The sequence below is a fragment of the Symphodus melops genome, assembly GCF_947650265.1.
Source record: "Symphodus melops genome assembly, chromosome: 5".
NCBI lineage: Eukaryota > Metazoa > Chordata > Actinopteri > Labriformes > Labridae > Symphodus > Symphodus melops.
This window is the reverse complement of record NC_136695.1, coordinates 15706383-15729423: the sequence shown is the minus strand read 5'-3', so window position 1 is coordinate 15729423 and position 23041 is coordinate 15706383. Positions and strand designations below refer to the sequence as shown.

General features: G+C 39.3%; 1 protein-coding gene across 1 annotated transcript in view; it reads left to right on the top strand.

Moving 5' to 3' along the window:
- cdkal1 (CDK5 regulatory subunit associated protein 1-like 1) overlaps positions 1 to 23041 on the top strand; it is a 216971-nt gene that overhangs the window by 182458 nt on the left and 11472 nt on the right. Inside the window, exons 12-13 of the mRNA XM_079344989.1 lie at positions 18325 to 18462; positions 21966 to 22130. Of these exons, the coding sequence (XP_079201115.1) occupies positions 18325 to 18462; positions 21966 to 22130 (303 nt within the window). The remainder of the gene's footprint in view (positions 1 to 18324; positions 18463 to 21965; positions 22131 to 23041) is intronic.

The window sequence follows — 23041 nt, the reverse complement described above, 5'->3', positions numbered from 1 at the left end:
AAGGAGAGTTTCAATACCACGCCTCTCTCTGGCAACTGGATGGCGGATACAGACCATGAATTTTCTGTTGATGAAAGAAGAAATTGTTATTGTATATATTTGTCAGATTGATCCTAAAGTGTTCAGCCCTTCTTACAATACAGCTACAGTATAGAGTAGAATAGGCCTATAGCGCTAAAGCTGCCCGTTTTGTGCAGGTGTTTCAACAACTACACAGCTTTTAATGAAGATAAATAGACCGTGTCTGGCACTAACATATGCTGTGGTTTAGAGATGAGCATTCCATTTACAATTTGGAATATTCTTGAGGTGAGAAATAGAAGCACTAAGGAAGTCATTAGTTTGTTAGCTAGATGCTAAAACATCAAAGAAATTGCACCACGATCGTGGTTCTTTTAACTCAAGAAACAATCTATGGTGTATATTTTCTAACACAGACACTTAGTTTCTTCACATCTCCACAGTTTGTCACTCTATTGTGTTTCCTGAGACCAATGCTTTCCTCTTCTTTTGCTTTTTAATAGCGGCTATCAAACCGCTCTCAGATGCAATACAGCTGATGTCTGGCAGGAGTACTGCATGAAAACCATGTGCTTTTATTTCATCTTGAAAAAATTTATTTTTCAAGATGAAATAAAAGATGTACTCTCTCTCTCTCTCTCTCTCTGTCTTTATTTTGTTGGTGAGCATCATCATTACTGCTCATGATCGCCTCAATGAGAATTCATGTATAAGAGCCAGCACTTGTTGAGGCGAGTTATGGTTGTTTGAACTTCTGCCAGGCAGAAAGTGGACTTTAAGCCTGTTATACAACACCAAGAATGAGGGATTTTCTCTTTCTTTTTTTCCATCACTGGTTTTATTTGATGTCTGCAAATATGAAGTTGAATGGGTGCAGGTGAAGCGCAAAATGTCTTTGTCACGACCATGATTAGGTTGGGTCCTCATCTATCATCATAATACTATAACCAGGTTTTAAATATCATAATAAATATTTGCTACTTTACAATACAACTTTTTTTTTTTACTCACAGCTAATAAGAGTCAACACTTATGGACTTAACCCTTAAAAACTCATGTGGTCACTTCCTATGGAGGGAAACTGTGAAGGATCCCCCTCTGTATTGAATGGATGTCCTGGTCATTCAAGTCTAAGAGTATCTTCACTCAACATTTCTTGCCCTCAGGTAACTCTGTCTGTACATAATTAGCATAGTCATTTAACATACATTTACATAATCTGAATACATCAACTATCAGAAGCATAGCAGACACTCGCACCTATTTTAAATTTAAATGACCCTGTCTTGGTTATCTCTCTCTCTCTCTCTCTCTCTCTCTCTCTCTCTCAATCTCTATCAGTCACATGTATTTTGGCGTAGAGTTAAAACACGCCGTACCCTGAGGGCTTGTCAGACAACTTAATGACATGATGATGCTTCTGTTCAAAGAAAGACACAAGGATCAAATGCTTAATGGCTTCCTGTGCGTGCATGAATATGTGTGCCTGTGTGAATCCTTCTTTTAAAACTTCTTGTTTGAAGTCCTTACGAGTCATGCTTTGGTTGTGCTTGGTTATTTCCATAATGTAAAGAAAACTTAATGTGAATTCAGAGCTCTCCAGGTTCAATTAAAAGTGTCAAAACTTAAAGTGACTAAGAGAAGGAAAACAAAGAGTGACAATCAGGAAATAGTGTGAATGCAGAGGAGGTTTTTGTTTTCTCTTGAGTTTTGACTGTCGCATAGTTGCACTTCAACGCACAGAATATAGATCAGCCAGGGGGCTCTCCATCAAAAGAGAAAGTTGAGGCTGGCAGGGAATCATGGAAGTGATAAGTAATAAATAATATAAAAACAAGCAAATGTGGAGCGCCAGTAGTGGTGCACCTTATGTACTCCTCCAAACGGGCCTTGGGCTGCGGCTCCTCTACCGCATGTCATTCTCCACTCTTTACCTGATTTCTGACTCATTCCACTGGCCTACCTAAAAATAAAGGCATAAAAAGCCCAAGATTAATCTATTTCCCTTATTAATAATAATGTGACTATAAGTTCACACACACAGACATTCAATGACTTAAACAAAGTGTGCAAGCTAGTGTTCATTTTCCCTTCCTTTCACAGATCTTGCACCCCCTCAGAGATTTAATGAATTGTATTTCAGGAGGGCCATGAAGTAAAAACAGAGGCTGCATGTCACGTTACAAGCAGGCCTCTGTGAAAGACTGTCACCAAAGCAGGATAACACAAGATAAAAACAAATAAGAGGAGAGGCAGAAATAGAGAGACGGCCATCTCCTCTCATGCAGAATTGATGTGCTGCCTTGAGCGCAATCTTTTCCAGGAACTTGGGCATAAACAAATTAAGTCAAAGGATCCCTCAGCTCCCTCTGTGTGTTTATGGCAGTATGGATATATTTGTGTTTTCTTGAATTGTGTTTTAGCTTTTGAGTCAGTGTGTACTTTTGGGTGTCTGCACTTGCGTCTGCTCCTCTGCCTCATGTGTGTGATTTATTTAGTGCTCTCTGAATGCTGTACTCTGGGCCTGTGTGTGTATGAGTAACTGCAAGGCCACATTGGAATCACATTGTTCGGAGAGTTCGTGTTTTTTCATCAGGACAACACACTTAGTGACAACATGTCCTCGAGCTAAAGTTAAGCTAAAGCATAACCAGTGCATTCAATTCCCCTTCAGCAACAACAGTATATAGACTATAGGATAGCTGTGTGTCCTCTGATAAATGTGTAAGCTTTTACACGTCCAGCTCTAGCTGTAGGGAAAATCAGGACACAGACTTGTTATTTAATGACTCAGGGATAAATTGTCAGTTGAGTTTATTGTATACGAACAAATAACATTAATTAACTTTGTTGGAATGAATACTGTGCTTTTGGGCTTCTACTGTATAGCACTCAGATAGTATAGACGATATGTAATGTGAATAACCTTAGTTAGCTGGAAATACATTGACAAGAAGGGCTTAAGGCCTTGTTCTGAATGTGTGGCTCATTACTTTAAATATCATACATATACAGTATACTGTATGTGTGCGTGTACTACCCTGATTCATGTCTGTTTAGCTCTGTTTTCCCTGTGTCATTTCAACTCTCATACCATGTTCTAAACTTTCTTTAGAAATGTTTGTTTTCATCATATTTTGTATTCAGATTCTATTCAAGGGTATAGACCATATACAAGGGACAAGGCCTGTACCCAAAACACTGAATACTCAAGTTGACTTCAAACAGACATGCATGCTTTGGGATCTTACGTTTAAATATCACCTGATAGGTGTGGGTGTTGATGAACGACGATGAACGTGCACAGACCAGAGCAGACATATCTGGTATCTGGTGGAAGTCCTGGGTTACACAGCACATAGTATACGCCACTCTGACACATCTACAGCATGCCTCATTGGATGTGACCATACTATGTTGTGTTAAAAGTGACAGAAACGTTACATTGATAGTCGATGTAAGCAGACAAAGAGTCAGCACTGAGACACATCGGTACTTTTCAGATTGCAATTGAATTCCAAAAACAGCCCTGATCAGATTCTGCTAAAACGACACTCCATGTCATATTTTGATGTCCAGATTTTTTTTCAAACACAAATCTTGATAAAATCCCATTACAAAAAAAAATATGCTACATGTAGCCCACAGCCTGTCTTGTTTCGAGTATTATAAGAAGTAATCCATGGGCTGGTCTAGCTAAGACTCCGCTGTCTCTGTTATGATAGCTGTTTTCATGAGTAAATAACACTTTTGAGAGTACAGCATGGAATGCCTCAGGCCCTTATTGAGAATACAAGTTGCTTATGCATCTAATGTACCATATAGGAGTAAATAACCTTTCCTGGCAAGTATGGATTGAATTGATAACTGTGTGGAGGACTTGTGGAGGACATAGGCTAGTAGATTAATCTAATGGAATAAAGTGTCCTTTTTACTCGCTTTGACCCGTTGATGTGTAAATGCTTGTTGACATCAGAGCATGACACTGTATGCCCATTAGCAAACAAGTATATGGAGTTGGCTAAAGTGCCACAGGCCTTTATTGGGTACATACAGTAGACTTGTTTATGAATCAAGTTCACCAAAGGCCAGTATGCAAGTTGATATATATGTATATATTTTTAAAATCTAGTTGCCATTAACATACACAGTGGAGGCGAATATGCATTTTGTTCAGACAACAAGGTCACAACACCAGCCTTTCAAGGCATTAAAAGGTCACAGATAGTATTTTAAACCTCATGATATAGAGTCCAGTCAGGCACAAAACCTTCCCTGGATATATTTAGTTGAAAAGTGATTACAATTCTTTATCAAGCACACAATGTCCCTGTTTTTCGCCCCCTGCTCTCATAAAGCTTACCCAACAGTGATGTGCGTCTGTACGGTTCCCCTGAAGTGTCACAGTAGAAATAGTTTTTCTGAAATGCCTTTTGTCTTACAGTTGATATAACATTAGTGTTAACACCCGGTGTGTTTAGTTTCCCCTCAAATACAGACACAAGTATACATTTTTAGTGACAGAATATTCTGTCATTTTAATAGGCTGCTGCTTGCAAAGTTTTTGTCACTGACTTACAGATCTACTTTGAGAGACTGCTGCTGGCAATGATTGAGAGTGTCTGCTGCAGTGATTATAACTGTAAATGGGGGGGGGGGGGGGGGGGGGGCAAATCATTGGTTGTTGCTATTGCTGTGATTGTATCCATTGCTTTTCTTTGCTTGAAATGCTAAGTTAGATTTAAGCATAACTTAACACAGGCGCTTGTGAACTACGTTGTATATGTTGTGCCTCATTGGTTAACTGCAGAGAGTAAAGGTATTCCTTTTTTTTGGGGGGGGGGGGGATTTTTAAAAAAAGGAAAAAAGAACACAATCAAAAAGTTAGTTTTTTGTATTTGGGTGTTGCCATTGGTGATATCAGCTACGTATTATAAAATGTGAATGGGTCTTTGATATACATCTTAGCTGACTACATATTAAACCCCCAGATGTACATTAACTACTTTTTATGAACTTTTAAAAATACAAAAATGTGAAAATATATCAGTTACACTGTAAATAACCAATCTTGTTGTAAAAAGCAACTACTTCTGTATTTATAAACACTGGAATTTCTTTGGGGGATGTTTCCTATCTGTAAAAAACTAAAATTGCAATAATTTGCCTTTGTGAGTTTTGTGTAACAGCTTGTTTATTTCGAGGAAAGCGTTTTTGTTTTTTCGTATACTGGTTGTACATCTGTGTGCATGTGTGGGTATATGGATTAGTGTTAATGAGTAAAGTAGCTCCAAGCGTCTGTGCGGCGTACAAATTAGCAGCATTCTCTGTGCCAACCATAGAGGTGTGTGTGTGTGTTTCTCTAAGTGATGAATATAGAGAGTCTAATTTTGGATGAACGTTCAGATCCTTCCAAAAAAACCCCAGCCTTGTGGTTTTTCACACACATGACATCAACACAGGCACACACATGCACACAGAACACTGGCCGTTTGATAGCCCTGCCACTCAGCCATATGCCACCCAAGGGCCTGGCATCTGCTACAATACAAACACACAGTAACAGGAGACTCACACTGAAGTCATCACTTTTTCTGTGTCGCACACAAATACATGAGCAAACATGCACACGCTTGCACACAAGACACGCAAACTCAATGAAGCTTTCTCCCTCGAGTTGCTGCTGTAAAGCTCAATCACAGTTTTTAAACAGTAGATTTGTAACAGCACATGTGTAGGGCTGGTGATTGGTACCTGTATCCCTATTGGTTTAGGGAGACAATCAGCTTACTGTATGCAAAAAAAAAAAAAAAACCAGCCACTCAGAAATAAAACACATATTCTCAGTGAGGCAAATTCATTAACTGCAGGACTGCACATGAAGTCAAACAGCACAAACACACTCTCCTTTATGAACACATGCAAAGTCACATTCATTATTGTGCACACAAAGGTTTGAATAATGCATATTCAAAAGATGTAGAAGCCATTTCAGACCCTAATTTGCATTCATAGCTATTAGTCCATAATCAGTGTGTCTTAGCCTGCCAAGCCTCCTACATGAGCTACACCGCAAGCAGATGTAAGTGATGTAGTCTACTACAGTATATATGGTAATACACACCCGTTTATTATTTTCTTCCTCCACGTTTATGGTTATCACAGTATGCATAAATGTAGGGTATTGATTCTTCTGTGAAATATTACTACACACTACTTCACAGGTTTTACACAGCTGTTAGTCTCAACATCTCGGAGTCATTAAAAGACTACGCTCAAAAACATCGCTTTCATTTTAACCATTAATCGTCACGTATTGCAACATACTGAGCATGCTTGTATGGAGCGCTTTAACAGGAATAGTAAAGAAGACAGCTTTCTTTGAGTGCATCGTGGCTCTTAGCAAAGTGTGAGATCAAAGTGTCTCAAGTTATTGCTGAGGGCTTTTCTTTTTGTACGTCTGTCTGCTTCCTGGTTTGAATGGCACAGCTGTGCTCGAGCAGGCTTGCCTCTTAAAGCTCTGTCTGATTACTACCTGCTCCCTCTCCTCTGATTAATGTCCTTTATTTCAGTGTGTGTATGGATGTGGGTGCATGTGCTCTCTGAGATAATTTAACCTGACCAACCTCCACCCCACCCCCCCACCCCCCCCCCCCCCACACACACACACACCATAAATTAATCAACACCATTGAAGTGCTAATATTCCCCCTTTTGTGAGCCATTTGCTCATTCAAGTCTCATCTTGCTCGAGCCAAACTGACTTTGACTGATGAGGATTTTGACTGATATTGTGTTTGACTTTTTAGATATTTAAATGATTCTCCCTCTCATGTTTTCATCTATGTGGCAAAAGACAGATAAGCTCAAAGAGGAGGATGAAAATGTGATTCAGTGAGATAATGCAGTTGATTTCTTTCTGCGGTCTGGTTGAGTGACCGAACCTGGCGTTACTGTATCTGATGACATAAGGAGCATTATCAAGAGATTGTATGTTTTTGAAACAGGTCGAGACATTCAACAGCACATTAAAGTAGATAAGTAGAATAAAGAAGTTCTGTCAGAATAACATATATTTTTGTTTTTTTGTCTGTCAGTATTCAATCACATTTTGCCTAACCAAATGTACACAATGTAGGCTTTCTAAAATCTGTGAAAATGTACTAATACAATAGTATAGATGAAACTCTGAGGTCAAAAACTCGCTGACATTAAGGAGTATATATCATCCAAAGTGTCCAGTCTGAAACATTTTTAATACTGAAGATGATGACATCTGTGTGCATGTCAGCTCTTTTTGCTCCTTATAGCCTCTTCCTGTCTTTCTCTCTATGTTGATACAGGACACATAATCTCTTTATTTATACTCTCCAACTGTCCAGACTCCTTCTGCCCCTTTGACACATTCAGTGAATATTTATGTGAAGGGCTGCACATCATGCCATAGTATGCACTTTGTCCATACATTTGGCCTGTAAGCACAAATGCATCAGTGTGCGTTTGTATCAGCTCTTATCGTGCCTGTGGCCACCGAGCAGCCATGATGGCGGACAAATGATCTTAACCAACAAAGAGTACGATATTTCTGCAGATGACATCATCAGGAGAGAAGTCGATCCTTGACATCGTTTTGATTCTGGTACCTTCTTCACCCTTTCAGGACTTTTAAATGCACACGTGCTACAAAGTGCTGCATCCGTGTTTTTCTGCCTTCCTGTCACATTCTATGTCCCTCTGACACAGAAATAGATTCAGAGCACAGCCTTCACTTCATGCAGCACTCATACGAACATACAATGGCTAATAAGCACACATATCAGTGTTGGTTTGTCAACTCTTTCTGACCCTGTGGCCATTAAACAGGCTAACATCATTCATCAGTGTTTGTCCCCCCTTTACCACTCACAGCCTATTGCACTCACAGTCACACAGAAGTGACATAATGTATTTACAGTACACTAAAGCATTTGTAATGTTTGCACTATTTTACCTAAGACGGCCTGCTTGATTTGTCACACATTTATGGTGCAGGCTGAAAGGAGAAATGCAGGGCGGGAAGTGTTTTTTTCTCAATGGCTTTGACTCCCTTATTGAAACAGTGATTCAAATCTGTGTTACATTAATAAAAATGGTACACATGTCATACTACGATTGGAAGTTACCTACAATGCATCTGAAGTAAAGGAAAGCATAAAGTATGTGCGTAATATAAATAGTAAAAAGGTAAAACATAGCATAAACAATGTCATTTATGGCTCAGGGTTTTAGTTTAAGTTTTCTGTCTTAATATTTTTTCTAATACTCCATCCTTGTTCACAATATCTGATAACATTCAGACTTAATGAAAGGAGACAAAAAAAATATCTAATTTTATCAGATCCACTTTGGTATTCATAAACACATGCATCCAAGGTCCAAGGGATTACGGTAGGTGGTGAGATGTGATATTAAAAGAAGCGTCTTCATCAGCAACTCTACCTGCCATTTAGTTATAAAGTATCCACACAGGCTGTTTATTTTTTGCTGCACTTTCCAGAATGTCCAGAGTGCCTGTTGGGTGGCTGGCCTTTGAGCATTCAGCATTACTTTTTGTCACCTAGCGCTCGCCTGCTGCCTATAGGGAACTACATTCTGTGGCCTTCATACTTTTCCTGCTGTGTGACCTTTTTCTTCATATATGAGCGGCTGTACTGTCAGCATGTTTCAACCCAATGTTCCTACTATACTGCACTGGGTCTATACCAGTTATAGCCCAAGGCTGTGCAGAGTTAACTTTCCCTCTGCTCCATTCTATAGACAGCACTCCCCCCCCCCCCCCCCCCCCCCCGCATTTTTTTTGTGCTGTGCCTTCTCTTGTTTGAAGATCTCCTGTCAGCATATTCTTATTCACTCTCCTCTTTTCCTGCTCTATATAGCAAGACTATCAAAGAGTGGCCATGTCCAATAGTGGCGATGAGTTTGAGCTGAATCTTTCTTTTTCTCTCCTGGAGTAGATAAAATATATATTTTTTTTCTATACAGAACTATAAGACTTTAACCTGCCTATAACAAAAAACATAAAAACTACAAGATACCGGTGCATCAACTATTGTAGTCACACATGTTCAAACTGAAACAATATAATTACTTTTTATAGTAAAACCAGGTGAGGTGAGGACCCTTTGATCTTTGCAGTCAGTTAGAAGCATTTTAAAAGGATTTTTCAGGCACCCATGAAGCCATTCATATCAACACAGTAGTTCTCAGCTGGTAGAGCCTCAGGACCACCAACTCATTCATAAAAAAATAGCGATCCAAAATTTTGGATCTTTAATTGATTGATTTAATAAAAAGTTAAGCAGTTTGGACCGGAGATATCACGCACCCTGATATAAGAACTTGAATCAAAACAAACTTGTTTAAAAAGGGCTGATAGACTTTTAGACAATGTTTCTTCATGCACACCTTCGCGACCCACTGAGAACCAGTGCATTAATATATCTTCACAAGTACATCTGCATAGCAATATATGATTTCAGTTGAAAAGCTGTGTATGTTTCTAGCCTCTTCTTTTAGTATTTCTGCCCCTGCATTTATTGAAGATGTACCCTATCACCCAACTGTGTTTGCCATCTAATTTAACAGCGTACAAGATGAGAAACTTCGGATTTATTAAGACTGAAAGAAAAAAAGTCAACACAGAAAGGAACTCAATTTTCTCATCTTTTCTCTTTTTCCTTCGATGCACCCTTTGTTCATCTGCTGTTTTCTCGTCCTTGGGTACCTGAGTGAGTCGGAGAGAAAAGCACAGCCAAGTACTTGACAGTCCATCATGGCACCACTTTAGAATATACCATCAGTGGGACAGATGAAGAGGACACAATCATATTGAGCCATGCACATGACAACACGTGTAAATGCACACTGACACAGTTGTTAGCCCATGTAGAGATTCTCTAAATGTTGAGTGTCTGAGAGGGAACACTTTACAGCACCGAGCACTTTGACCTCCTGTCAGTATTCTGTATGCACAAAAGATGGAGGAGTACATCATAATTGCAGAGAAACACTATGTGGTATACAATGATGGTTATTATGATCTACCTTGACATTGGCTGGAGGAGTGAAGTCGTCTGATTTCTTGTTCAGCTGAGAAGAAGGCTACAGTGATGTCAAAGACAAAATGAAACAAACATTAAAGCACAGGTCATATGTACTTTACTCAAGTGATGCTTTGTTTGATAAATACAGATTTTTTTTTTGTACTTGTATAAAACAAAATCTAGAACATTTCTACATTATGTTGATAAATGAGGGCCTTGGCCTTGGAGTCATTTCTGCAGCATCCCTGGGTGCAATCCCAACCCTTGGGCCATTGCTACATGCCATCCCCTCTCTAGTCTTGCCGTTTCATTTTTATTTATTTATTTTTTTCCCCCTGTATTTAATATATTCTTCCAAAGTCAGCTGTGGTGTCTTATAATGGACTGTACCATTTTTTCCTTCTCTGTAGTTTAATCCCTTATCAAATTCATCAGTTTATTTGGATTTACAATTTGCAAAGGCTTAAAGTCAGAAAAAGAGGAAGCAAAGAGGCAGCGATAGCTCATGCATCAAAGGTCATGAGTCGGCTTTTAACCCAATCAGGCATTAGTAGTTCATGATCCTTCCCTTATCTTATAACAGAGCCACCAGAATGGCCTTGTAGCTCATGTTTTTTTTCTCCCTTATCAAAACACATACATACATTTTGCTCTTTCTCGTAGGACGACTGGAGGGCTAGCCTTGAACGGCAATCAGACGCGTTGGCTAGATAGGCCTTCCTATGCATGTATGATTTGTAGAGTCTTCAGGTGTGGCCTCCAGTGATAATCATAATCATCCTGCTATTGCCAAGGCATTAGTTTCAGCTGCAATTATAGATTAATGTGAATGTATGGATGTGTGCATTACACAAGTGTTTTTCTTACACTCTCATCCTCTTACACACATGTAGTACACGCACAAAGGCCTCCAGGCCCACAGGGACATAACGGACAATCAGTCTGACAATCACAGCTGAGCTCTGATTGATGCGTCAGTTTAAACACACACACTCCCAATTTCAGACACATGGACGCTGTAATGCTAAGGGCTTGATCCCCCACACCGACTTCAGAATCACACACACACACACACACACACACACACACACACACACACACACATCCTCTGACAAACAAGCCCCTCAGTGGATGAATAAATATAGGCATATGAAATTTTCTTATAAATTTCCAACCACTCTGTTACATGAGATATGTTATAAATTATAACCATCCCAACGGAGAAAAGGAATACTTGATCAATGGATAACAGTACAGAGCTCATGTCAGCCAAAGGGCATTATTTACCCGGGAGGATCAGGTGAGGTATATCCATGAAATAATAGGTGACATACAGTATGTGTGTGTATATACTGTATACACAAGGTCAACCTCCAGAAGCTTGAATATAGAATTCCTTAATTTTCCAACCTCTAGGAAGTTGTTCTTTAAGGCAAGTGTTTACATCAGACCAAGTGGATTACCAAGAGTATTTCTTTTTTATTGGATTTGTTTGTCTATATTAGCGTGAGCCATTGTGTATTTTAGGAACTGCTGTTTCTAAGCTTTCATTTTGTGTTTTCTGGCATGTCTCATTTTTGATGTGATTCGTTGGAGCATCTGAGACACTTAACAGCCTCTGGGCTTCTGTCACAGGCCTGCCTGTTTTTGTGTGTGTGTGTTACATTTTGTTGTGTGTTGCATTTGTGTACGATGTAGACATGTATCCGTCTTCTTGGACAAACTAGATCTGTCACACTGGTGGCAGACAGGACTGTCTTTTCTGTTGGTTAGCTGAAATTGATGAGCCAATGAAGTGTGTCAGATTCTTTTGTTTTTTTTGTTTTGTGTGTGCGTGTGTAGCGGTGCCATCATAATATATGTTCTGTGTACAAAGATGCAGAACATGTGTGTTGGCAAAAAAAGAAGGGGAAGCAAATTGTCACACAGCAACATGATCCCCGGGTCCATATTGTAAAACAGGAAAACACATAAATCAGTTTTATGTAACCTCATCATAGGCTGCATTTCTTTTAAACTGATTGTGTCAACTTTGTCTTTTTTCCTTTTCCCTTTGTGTCCTCTTTGTCTAACTTCGCCACAGCTGTAATGTATAAGCAGCTATGTTTTTTAAAAGGACATATTTTTATGCTTAGCAGCAAAGCCTTCAATCCATCTCAACACAGTCGGGGTACGTCACCGCCGTCCATCTCTGCTCTGGTTCTGTACTCAACACTGATCCCGCTCGTGGTGCTGACTTGCTTTGTTTTTAACCCGACATTCTTCGCAACCATATTAGATTAAGAGTGAAGGATTGGCACCCTGATATAATAACACTTTCTAATGGAGGAACTTAAAGACAGCAGTGTGCAAAATGTTCAGAAGGTTTTATGGATTGTGCGCTATAGCTTCATAGTGTTCATATTTTATTCTCTTATTTATGTCATGTTTTTCATATGGAGCTCGTCTTAATGTGAGTCATTTCCTTTATATACTGTGTGTGGAACATGGTGATTGGTGTTTGTTTTTATTTTTTTTGTATTGATGATACTGTGGAGGCAGCTAACTATGAAGTATATACTATCAAATCATATTGTGGAATATAGTCGAGCTATTTCTATCCTGTGTTGGTGTGGCATTATGAGCGCTGAGAATTCACATTAGTTAAATGATTTCACCGGATGAACCTAAAGGAAAAACTACTGGAGTGCAACAAAAAGACAAGAAAAAATTAAAGAGATTATACGAAACTAAAAGGTTTTTGTTTGTTTTTTTCACCTTGGATCAGTTTAAAAGTTCTGTCTTTGCAGAACTTCAAAGAGATTCTTTTCCATTTGTTCTCACACCTGCTGCTTCAGAATGAACCGTTTAAATCTTCTTTTTTTTACGCTGCTGCAAACACAATATGAGACGTCTCTTGTTGTCCATTACTTCTGCAGTGCATGTTTACCTTCTAATGTTCTCTTCTTTTTTCTACTATCTTTTAAATGTTCCTGAAAGGCCTTGATGTGACCTCAGCATTTATTAAAGCAGCACAGGATAATTGGAGTACACTGTTTCTTCAAGCTGGGATGGTTCATATTTTATAACCAGGTTAAAACGGTTCATAGTTCTTTTATACTGTGAGTCCTCTCTGTATTTGCTAAACTGCTTACTTTTCCTCTCGGTATCAGCAGCTCTCCCATATTCAAATGTTACCATGTATGTTTGGTATTGCACTATGTGTGTGTGAGTGTGAGAGAGTGAATGCATTTTCTGGTGAGCTTTGGGAATGCTCTGAAGTGCCTGGAGGATGGCTGTGGATTTGATGCAGGTGTACAGCTTTATGTTAAGGCAAAACATCTTACATTTCCCCCGCCCTGATCAGAGAGAGAGAGAGAGAGAGTGCCGGTTTAGCTGTGAAAGTCAAGAAGGTATTAGAGGTCTGGTGTGTAGCCTCAAGACTCGCACACTCACACACACACACACACACACACACACACACACACACACACACACACACACACACACACAGGCATCAGCCCTGTGTGTATTCATCGAGGTATGTCAGGGGAATTGTCGCTAACTTACCTAAAAAGATGCTCTGTGTGATTTTGTTGTTTGCTTGTGTTGAAGTGTCTTTTTGTCATTCCTACTAAGTTTGACAGCTGGCTTATCCCAGTGTATTTCTTTCCTTTCTATGTTGCTCTTTCCCTCCCTCTTAAAGACTCCTGCACAAACACTTTGCTAATAAAGGGCTGAATTAAAGTCCCAGTAACTTATTGTACATCGCTCATCTTCTTCTGTCACTTCACCTCTCTGTCCATTTTTCATCTACTTGTTGTTATCCTTTCTTTTTTGTGGTTGCTTAAAGCCAATGACTGCTATTTTTTTGCTCTTTGTGTAATTCACTCTTCTTTAATCATGTCATCATGTATTTTCAATCCGTCTTTATTCATCTAATTTTATAGAGTTGACCTTTATTTTGAAAAGCATCACTGCCTAGTCCGACCAGATAGTCAATTCAGTGACTTCTGTTTACCTGCTGTTCAGTCTTTAGTTCAGTCAAACTCGCTACTTCCTCTTAAGGATAAGAAAATAATCCTGATACGCAAATATTTGAACGTGTAAAAGTCAGGGGAGTGTAAAGCATGAACAGACAGATAAAGAGTCCCGTATTCAACCTGTAATCCTTCATGTCTCTTCCACTCCGTCGTCTGTCTCATGTTGTTCATGTATGACTCTGTAAAGGATTTTGTCCAGGCCTTGTTCCAAACACTTCATTTGTACCACTTTGTTCTCTGTTCATGTTACTTTTTGTCCACACAAACCTTTAACCAAAGCTGCTGTTAATCCCCTCATTCTTTGTGAGAAATACTTAAAAAAAAAGAAAGTTTGAGTCTTTTTGACTTTGAGGGTTTAAACAAAATTCCAAAACCAACAGTGCTGTTTTTTTTTTTGTCTTTCAAGTAACTTCTTCAAAGAGCACATCCAAAAGATCAGAGCACATCTCTTTAGTCCTGCGAAATCACTCTGGCTACGATTGTTTATCAAACAACAAACAAAATCTACGTGCGTGTCGGAGTGTGTCTCTGCTTGTGTGGCATTGTTTGTTACCAAGAAGTCATGTCATATATCATCATGCAGGAGAATAGTGATGTGTGTCAGTGCACACTGCACACGATACGGGTGATCTATGAGGTCAAAAGATGTATGTGGAAAGATAAAGGAGGAGGGAGACTGATGCATAAATGTACACTTAGTAAGCGAATGGAGTTCAGCTTTGATGATGCATAACCCTGCAAGCCCCTGTTTTCACAGTGGGGGGCACGGTTCACTCACGGCTGTGTATTGGTCAGATACTGCTCGAACTTACATTAATGATGAAAGGCTGATAAACAGTTGGAGGGGAGAGTTTTCTCATAAACAAAATGAACAAAAATAAGAATTCAATAACCCCCCCCCCCCTTAAAAAAAAAAATAAAATTAATACTTTGATGTGGATTCGCAAAATAATCGCAGTCGAGAAGGAAGCAGACTGCCATGAGATTAAAGTTCTAAACTTTGTTCTTTGAGTCTGTGAGCACAGTTCATTTTCTTAAACCCACAGCCGTCTGGACTCTGTGACTGTAAACATATATTCATGTTGTTGTGAAGTCTAGAGATGTCAGACAGGGGGTCTTCAGGTTGCAGCACTATTGCGACCTAGTCCACATGTAGGCGGGTTTTGTTTTTTTGTTTTTTTTTAAAAAGAAGGTTTTCCTCCTCATTATCAAAATAATTCAGTCCACTCACTGGATTCTTAAAACAAACCTGAAAAGGCAAAGCACACAGTTACAGCAGTCATGAACATGTCCATGACGTTCTAAAATGTATACTGTATACTCTATACTCTATACTCGTTCCATTCACCAAAGAAGTGGAATCAGCCCATTTAACATGGATGGATGGATGGATGGATGGATGGATGGATGGATGGATGGATAGATGGATAGATAGATAGATAGATAGATAGATAGATAGATAGATAGATAGATAGATAGATAGATAGATAGATAGATAGATAATAAAACCCCTCAGTGAGTTATGTGTTGCTTCCCTTTGAGAAACTGAATCCAGTTGCTTGGTAAACCCCCAAAAAAGGGCCACAGATGCAGCGAGAGATTTTGGATGTTGTTCTCGTGAATTGCTCTTTTATTTGTGACACATATGAACATGTTGATTAGAATTCCAAGCCACAGTCTCTCTCGTTATGCTTGTTATGATGTGGATTAATTATCAATTAAACTCGTGATCCCACAAATCTCCAGTGAATCTGCTGCATATCATGGGATGTTATTCTCTGGATGCAGAAGTAAATACAAATCTGAGTGTGCAAAGGCATGCACATACACGCCTTGTTTGGTATCCTGTGACGTCTGTTGCAGATTGAGTGAATACAAATCTAAATACAAACTATCACACACTCAGAGGCAAATACAGAAAAGCAGCAGCAGTACAAACAAAGACCAACGCGTTTCCTGCATGCAAATACACTTAACTCATTGGCAAGCTGTCACTTGTTTTGTTCTTATTTACCAATTTAACAACATTTTCATTGCTGTCACATTTCCTGCTATGCTATATTTATGCATGATCATTCAGTCAAAATATTAGGATATACCTTAATCCCAGATCCTCAATGCTTCGGGTTTTAATTAGATGTGATTTATGTATTGAGGGAAAGCATGTTCATACAAATTCTCATCACTCAGAAGCCTTGAGTTTAGTATCTCTCCTGTGGTCCACAATTTCCATCAATGCTGCTCTGCATATTGATGGGGAACCTAGTTTGAAGAATCTGTGGAAAAGGTTAAGATAGGTTTATTTTTCCCCCAAAGTGATGTATCTATCAACATGGGAAAATAAAAACTGACAAAAAATATGTCCCCAATGTCTGAGAGTGAAACAAGTCATAGTTATCAGTGGTGACATAACAAGGGCACTTAAACAGTCATATAGATATTCTAAGTGTATACATCACTGTAAGAGGCATTCGCAACACTATGGAAATAGTTTTTTTTGTTGTTGTTTTAAATGGGAGGTTTTAAGGCTCACATAGAGACGTCGGTCTTCAGTCCATTGAAGCAAACAAAAGGCTCTGATCACATGTTCAACACAAAGTGATAATGTTCAAAGAACATTTTTTTCACCCTTTTTCTATGAAAGTTGCCCTGTTTGCAGGAAGCAGTGATTTATTTGGTCCCTCTTTAAGTCTGTCAGCAAGCCGGTGCAGGTGCTTTCTGTGTTGAAACACACACACACACACACACACACACACACACACACACACACACACACACACACAGTACAATTAATGTGAAGGAGACAGGTATGAACAACAAAGAAAGTGCCCAGAGATAGTGGAGAGGGACGGGAACGGGAAGGAGGGAAGAAAAAGAGCAGAGTAGATGGGTTTCTGCAAAAAATGGAAGCACCCTGAGCAACGTGTTAGAGCCGGAGCTTCTGAGGCTTTGACACACTGTGAAGGAAATGATCAGTCAGCAGAGTTTTACAATGCAGGGCTCACAGTTCAAATACAAATGCTGCCCATAGAGCCCACAGAAAACTTTTCCCAACAAATAATCTGTGTTGCTCTTTTTCAAACTCAGGTATTTTGTTTGGTCTTTTAATGTCTCTGAAATTGCATGCTGGGATTTAAACTAGTTGTAGTTCTTGGTATGACAAGGACATTGACATATTATAAATAAGTGAGTAGGACAAATATGTGTGATGTATTTTATCGAGGGCACTGTTTCAGCTTTCTTTACTGTGCTAAAAAAGATAAACTGTACATTAATAGAACTAGGAGAAACAACAGTCCATAAAGTAAAGTCAAATATTCATCAGAATAGCTGTGATATACAGTATATAAATGGTATTCGTGGGGAAGAAGTAAGAAAAGCAGTCTTTGCTTCTCTCAGACAGGAAGGGAGGTTTATTCATGCTTGCAGGACATTTGTAATCGTTTTGTATTCTTTATCTTCAACCAGAAAATAACTCTGTAATATCATCCCATCCTCATTTTCTTTACTTGGAGGCCTTGTAGACAGTTTTCTAGCAACATTTGAATTGTATCCTGTACAGCCTTGTGATTTCTCTCTCCCCTTTTATTCCTTTTTCTTCTTTTCTGAGGACCTCAGTTTAATAATGCTCACTATCCTCACAGCCAAAGCTCTACCAATGTAGTGTCTCTGGAACCTTGAGATTGTAATTAAATGGTGAAATGCACTCAAAGAAAACATGGAGAAAAAAAACATTGGCATACAAAGCTTTGATTGAATTGGGATCTTGATGAATAGAAACATATTGTGTGACCGCAGCAGCTCACTTGTTGTTGAAATAAAGCACCGCTCTTATACTGTATACGACCTGTGTGACAAAAACATCAAACCCATAGCTCCAAGCTCAAATGTGAACACTAGACGTACTTGAAAGTCTACTGTTCATAGGTAAGATGAGAATGAAAAATGTGTGTACTTTAAAATCAAAGTACAGGTACCTGTACTTTCAGGGGAAAGCAATTTCTGTTTTAAACTTCAGTAGAATCAAGCCCCAAAAACTTCAGTGAATTCCTGGGACAAGTTTGAGCATTTCACCCTGAGGCGACACATTTTTAACTTTCAGTATGTGGGCTGAAGATGGATTTTAATATGTAAACGTTAACGTCTGTTCCTGTGCTTGATGTCACAATTACAATAAAAAGATGCATTTGTTGTCTCAGAAAATGACATCATCTTTCTGTCTCTCTCTCTCTCTCTCTCTGACTCTCTCGCAGGTGGGAGAGAGGCAACATGTGCTGGTGACAGAGGAGTCATTCGACACTCAGTACTATGTGGCGCACAACAAGTTCTACGAGCAGGTAAGATAAATGTCACATCAGTTTATAAAGACTCCGAAACATGCTCCATAGAGTCTACCTGTTTCTCAAATCTTCATTTTGACCTGAGGTCCAGGTTAGGTTATGAGTCTATTCTAATTCAACCTTTGAAAAAAGAACATTTGCATCTGTGTCAGCAGACAAGGTTTTTTGCTGCTGGCAGCGCCCATTTTTAATATAAAACCATTTCAGCGTCCTGAGAACTAAAACACTCTCTGCGCCGCGTGTTTTTCATGCTGCACTCACAGCGCTCTGCGTCGCTTCTCCCTCACCGACCAATCAAAATCATGAAGGGGTGGGACTTCTGATATCAGCTTTGTCAAAAACAATGGCATAGTTGACACTTGTCTGAGTCGTTTTCTTGTGACCACCCACAATGAGCACAGGTGAGAAGCAATCTGAAACTGAGGTTATGGGCTAGAAAAGCGCTAAAATAGCTCAATCCATTTACCATGTATTTATGATATGTGTAGCCGGAGAGCTCCATTGGCTGTTATGGACCTCAGTGGAGGTTTGTTGACACTGTGCACTGTATAAATCCCAAAATAATGTTGTTGACCTCCCACTCATTCCACCATCAAACAACATAGAGCAGAAAAGCTGCAAATGAATCTCCATTTGATGAAACATCTCCATAAGTGAAGCTAATCCAACCCTTCCTCATTTTCACACTTAGTAAATCAGATCAGAAGCTGCGCTTTTCATGTCACAGGAGTACTCTCAGCAGGTGTCACAAGCTTAAGCTTGTATTGACTAAAGTAGGTTAGCCATAATATCAAACATAGCCACAAATACACACACACCCTGCAGTGGTTATGAGAGCGTTTTGCAGCTGATAGCGGCACAACTTTTTTCCTTTTTTTAACTGTACGAACATTAAGGTCAACCCTAAAGACATGAACATTCCATCCTAAACACACACACACACACGCACGCACGCACATCCCCATGGCTTCAAAGACCCTCTCTCAACCTGTGAAAAATTCACTTTAAAACATCTTCAAATAAATCAATTTCCCCCTGCTTTAACCATCATCAGAAACACGTTTGAAGTTATGCTTTTTATTAGCAGGGAGGGCAGGGGCTGGTAATAATTTTTCTTCCCTTCCACTTTCCTCTTCTCTCCTCCCCCCCTCTCCTCCCCCTTTGCACCTCCTTCTGCAGGCTATAAACCAAAGTTACCAGTGTCACTCGGTTCATGTGCATGTTGAGTATACTTCATGCATGTGTTCATATGCAGGCATATATGTCATGAGTATAAGTTCACTGTACTCGAGAGGTTCTGACATGTTTGATCTTCTCTTGGTCCCATTTTTTTTGGAGGGTGAAGGATTTTAAGTATTTAGCCTGAACTCTTAAATCAATCTCTGACTTGAAAAAAACATTAAACACAATGTACCTATATGTTGCTGAATGTGTCGCTCCGGGGCATACATTGTCGAATCCTCTGTACTACATGTCTGCAGTTCATTCACATTTGCAAAACAGGCCCAAAAAGAGCTCTTCTTAAATATCTCTAGTGCATTAATGTCAAACTTTACTGTACATCATACATAAAATGATTCAAAAGAAGTGAAGTTTTAGGAGAAAGGATGGTTAAGGGAGAGAAAAATTGGGGGTCAAGATGAGTAGTTGGAGCAAAGAAAGGTGGAGAAAAAAGATGGAGAGGGGGAGGGGTGTATGGTTGTGTGGGTGGAGGAAAGTGAAGGGTAAGATAGAGAAGAGTGTGAACAAATGGCCTAGTTTCCATTTTACACCATCAGATTGATATCTTTCCTGACTGGTATAATAGGGACCCAGCCCACCTGTGAGTGTGTGTGTGCGTGCATCTGTTAGTAGATGAGTGAGGAAGTAGGAGGGGGCTTTTCCAAGGAAATCGGACGAGCTCTTTCATCATTTAATCACCCTGTAATGGGCCTCGAATGACCCTCACCTGCACACACACACACACACACTCGCCTACCTCCCCCACGGCCATGCTGTTTTACCTCTCCGCTCCTGGCAAAGTCTCAATCTCCTCTCACGCACACACACACTCACAGTGGTCAGAGTGTCGAGCAGCAGGTGTGATGATTAGGCAGGTGTGGCGCTCGCTGTGTGTGTGTGTGTCTCTGGCCTGTTCTTCGTCTCCAATCATATTTGACCAGCTGGATAAGGAATGACAGATTAACAGAGAGCCAGGCTCACTCCTGCCATCACAGCAGTAAAACTCCCTCCACCAGTTCACATGCTATCCTCTGCCCAGTCAGTAGCTTAGCCCTGCAGAGCCCTGTAATGGTTAGACAGGCCACCACATGATCTGAGTCAGCACGTTACCACCCTGCTTAAGTGTATTTAGGCAAAACACTGAATCCCCAGCAGGTCTAAGGTTAGTGTTCTGCTGCTGATCCTTTCCTATGTTCTGAATCAGGTTCGAGGCAGAGGAAAAAAAACATAGTTTGAAAACGATCACATCATCACTAGTCGTTGAAGAGCCCCATTGTCTGCTGTTTGATGATTTGAAAACCATCAAAAGAAAAGTCAATTCATTTGTTTTGACATTTTCCACAAATATTCAGCAGTGCGTGTTGATATAAGAACTCTGGGTTACATTTCAAATTCTAAATTTTAAGATTACTTTTCAAATCCTAAAATGGTCATTCATACAAAAGGGGCCTTTTTTCTTCAGAAGTGGTAAACGATCAACATGATTTGTACAGAAAACCCACTTCTTAAAGCTTGTATAATCTATAATTCATACAAGCTGTTATGACTGAAGTGTTTCTATTAGTGTGTACCAGAAGAAGTACTGAAGAAAAGCACTAAATCTGAACTTTTAAAAAATCAGAATACGTCATTTAAACTTTCGGGTTAGTTTGAAAATGGTTTGAAAGGGAAAAACATTTGCATACGATCTTTATTTACAGGGCTAATTCATTGAGAACAAATTCCATTTCACACTAAGCCGTAATTATAACTCTTTGTTTTCTCTTCCCTCCTGCTGTGATCAGCCGAGATTTATAGTTGCCATGGTGAAATAATAAGACAAACCAGAAAATCCCTCTGGTTTATCTCACAGCTGTTGCCGTAGTTTTTGACCTTGAGGGCTTTCATAAATGGAATTGAAAACACTCAGCCCTGTGTTTTTTTTTCTGGGACTTGCTAAATAATAATGTAGGGGCATTGGGGAAAACACTTTTGATCAGCAGTTAATTGAGAATGTAATTGACAGATGTGGAGAGACATGCAGAGGGGTTGGTTGTTTGGTGGACTGAATCAATATACAGCTCTGCATTCTGAAGTAAAACACAGAGAGATGCTAAGATTTTCTCTGACCACTAACAGTCAGTCACTTGATAACACAATAGTTTTGTTTTCCTTTACCTTTCCTTTATTGACCAGGGTTTTTCTTTAAGTAAAGGGGAATTCCATACTCATTTCTATAATAAGGGAATTACCAGATTTAAAGACATTTTATTTTTGCAGTAATGTCTTCTGATTTACAGGTGCTGGTTCCAAAGATGGCTGAGTTCAAAGGAAAGATGATTGAAGTGGACATCTATGAGGCAGGAAAACACTTCCTGAAAGGGCGACTAGTAGAGGACAGTAAGCTGTTCACTCCCTCCATCGCAGCACCCCTTCAGAAAGGGGAGGTGTCGGGCCTGATGCAGGTAAACACACATAAAACACATCTCCCTCTGCATGTAGACAGAAATGAATGCTCTCAAATTACATTTTTCCATATGGGTGTTAATCAAAGTGATTTCAAAATTAATTCAGAAATAAAATTCTACCAGACCTTACTGACTTTAACCGGCAACCCACCAGTTCCCAACCCAATTCAGAAGCAACTTTTTCAAACATTTAAAAGGTATTGATACAGTAAGATTGAACGTTTGTATGTTGAGTGACTATTTTTTTTAAAATTTGTTTTAATTTGTGTTTCTCATAAAGTTAAGTTAAGTTTAATTAGAAATACTTCAGACAGTATTAAGAGGAATATGTATTTGGCTTGGGAGGCATTTTAAACTTCTTTGATAAATAAATCAGAATTAACGAGGGGGCTCAGGAATACATTGTCACTCCCTTTTCTTACTTATCAAAGTTTGCTCGCTTATTTACAAAGTGGAGATAACGGTGCATTAACAAGATCCATGTCGGTGTTGAAATGTTGTGCTTTGACTTGTGTCAACAAGGAAGAAAAGTGTTGTGATTTAAATCTATAGCTCATCCAAACAAAGTATGATACTTCCATTGGTCCACTTCAGTACAAAGGCATTAGATAGATAACATTCGGTTTGCAAGGGTGAACTGAACTTCTTGAAAATGAAAGAAATGTTTAAAATAAAAGTATGCACTGTGGATAGCGAGCATGCAGCTCAATATCCAACACTAGCATGCTGTTAAAATGTCACAAACTGTTTTCTCCAGTCAATGGTATTTAGGGACAAGAACTTTGGAAGTAGCACTAATCACATTTCTGTTATTATTAACTTTGTCTAAGTCCCAGTTAATTTTTGCAGAAATTGTTGTGCATCCATGGCTGTGTACCAATGACTTGACTCTTGTGTGAATATGTTGC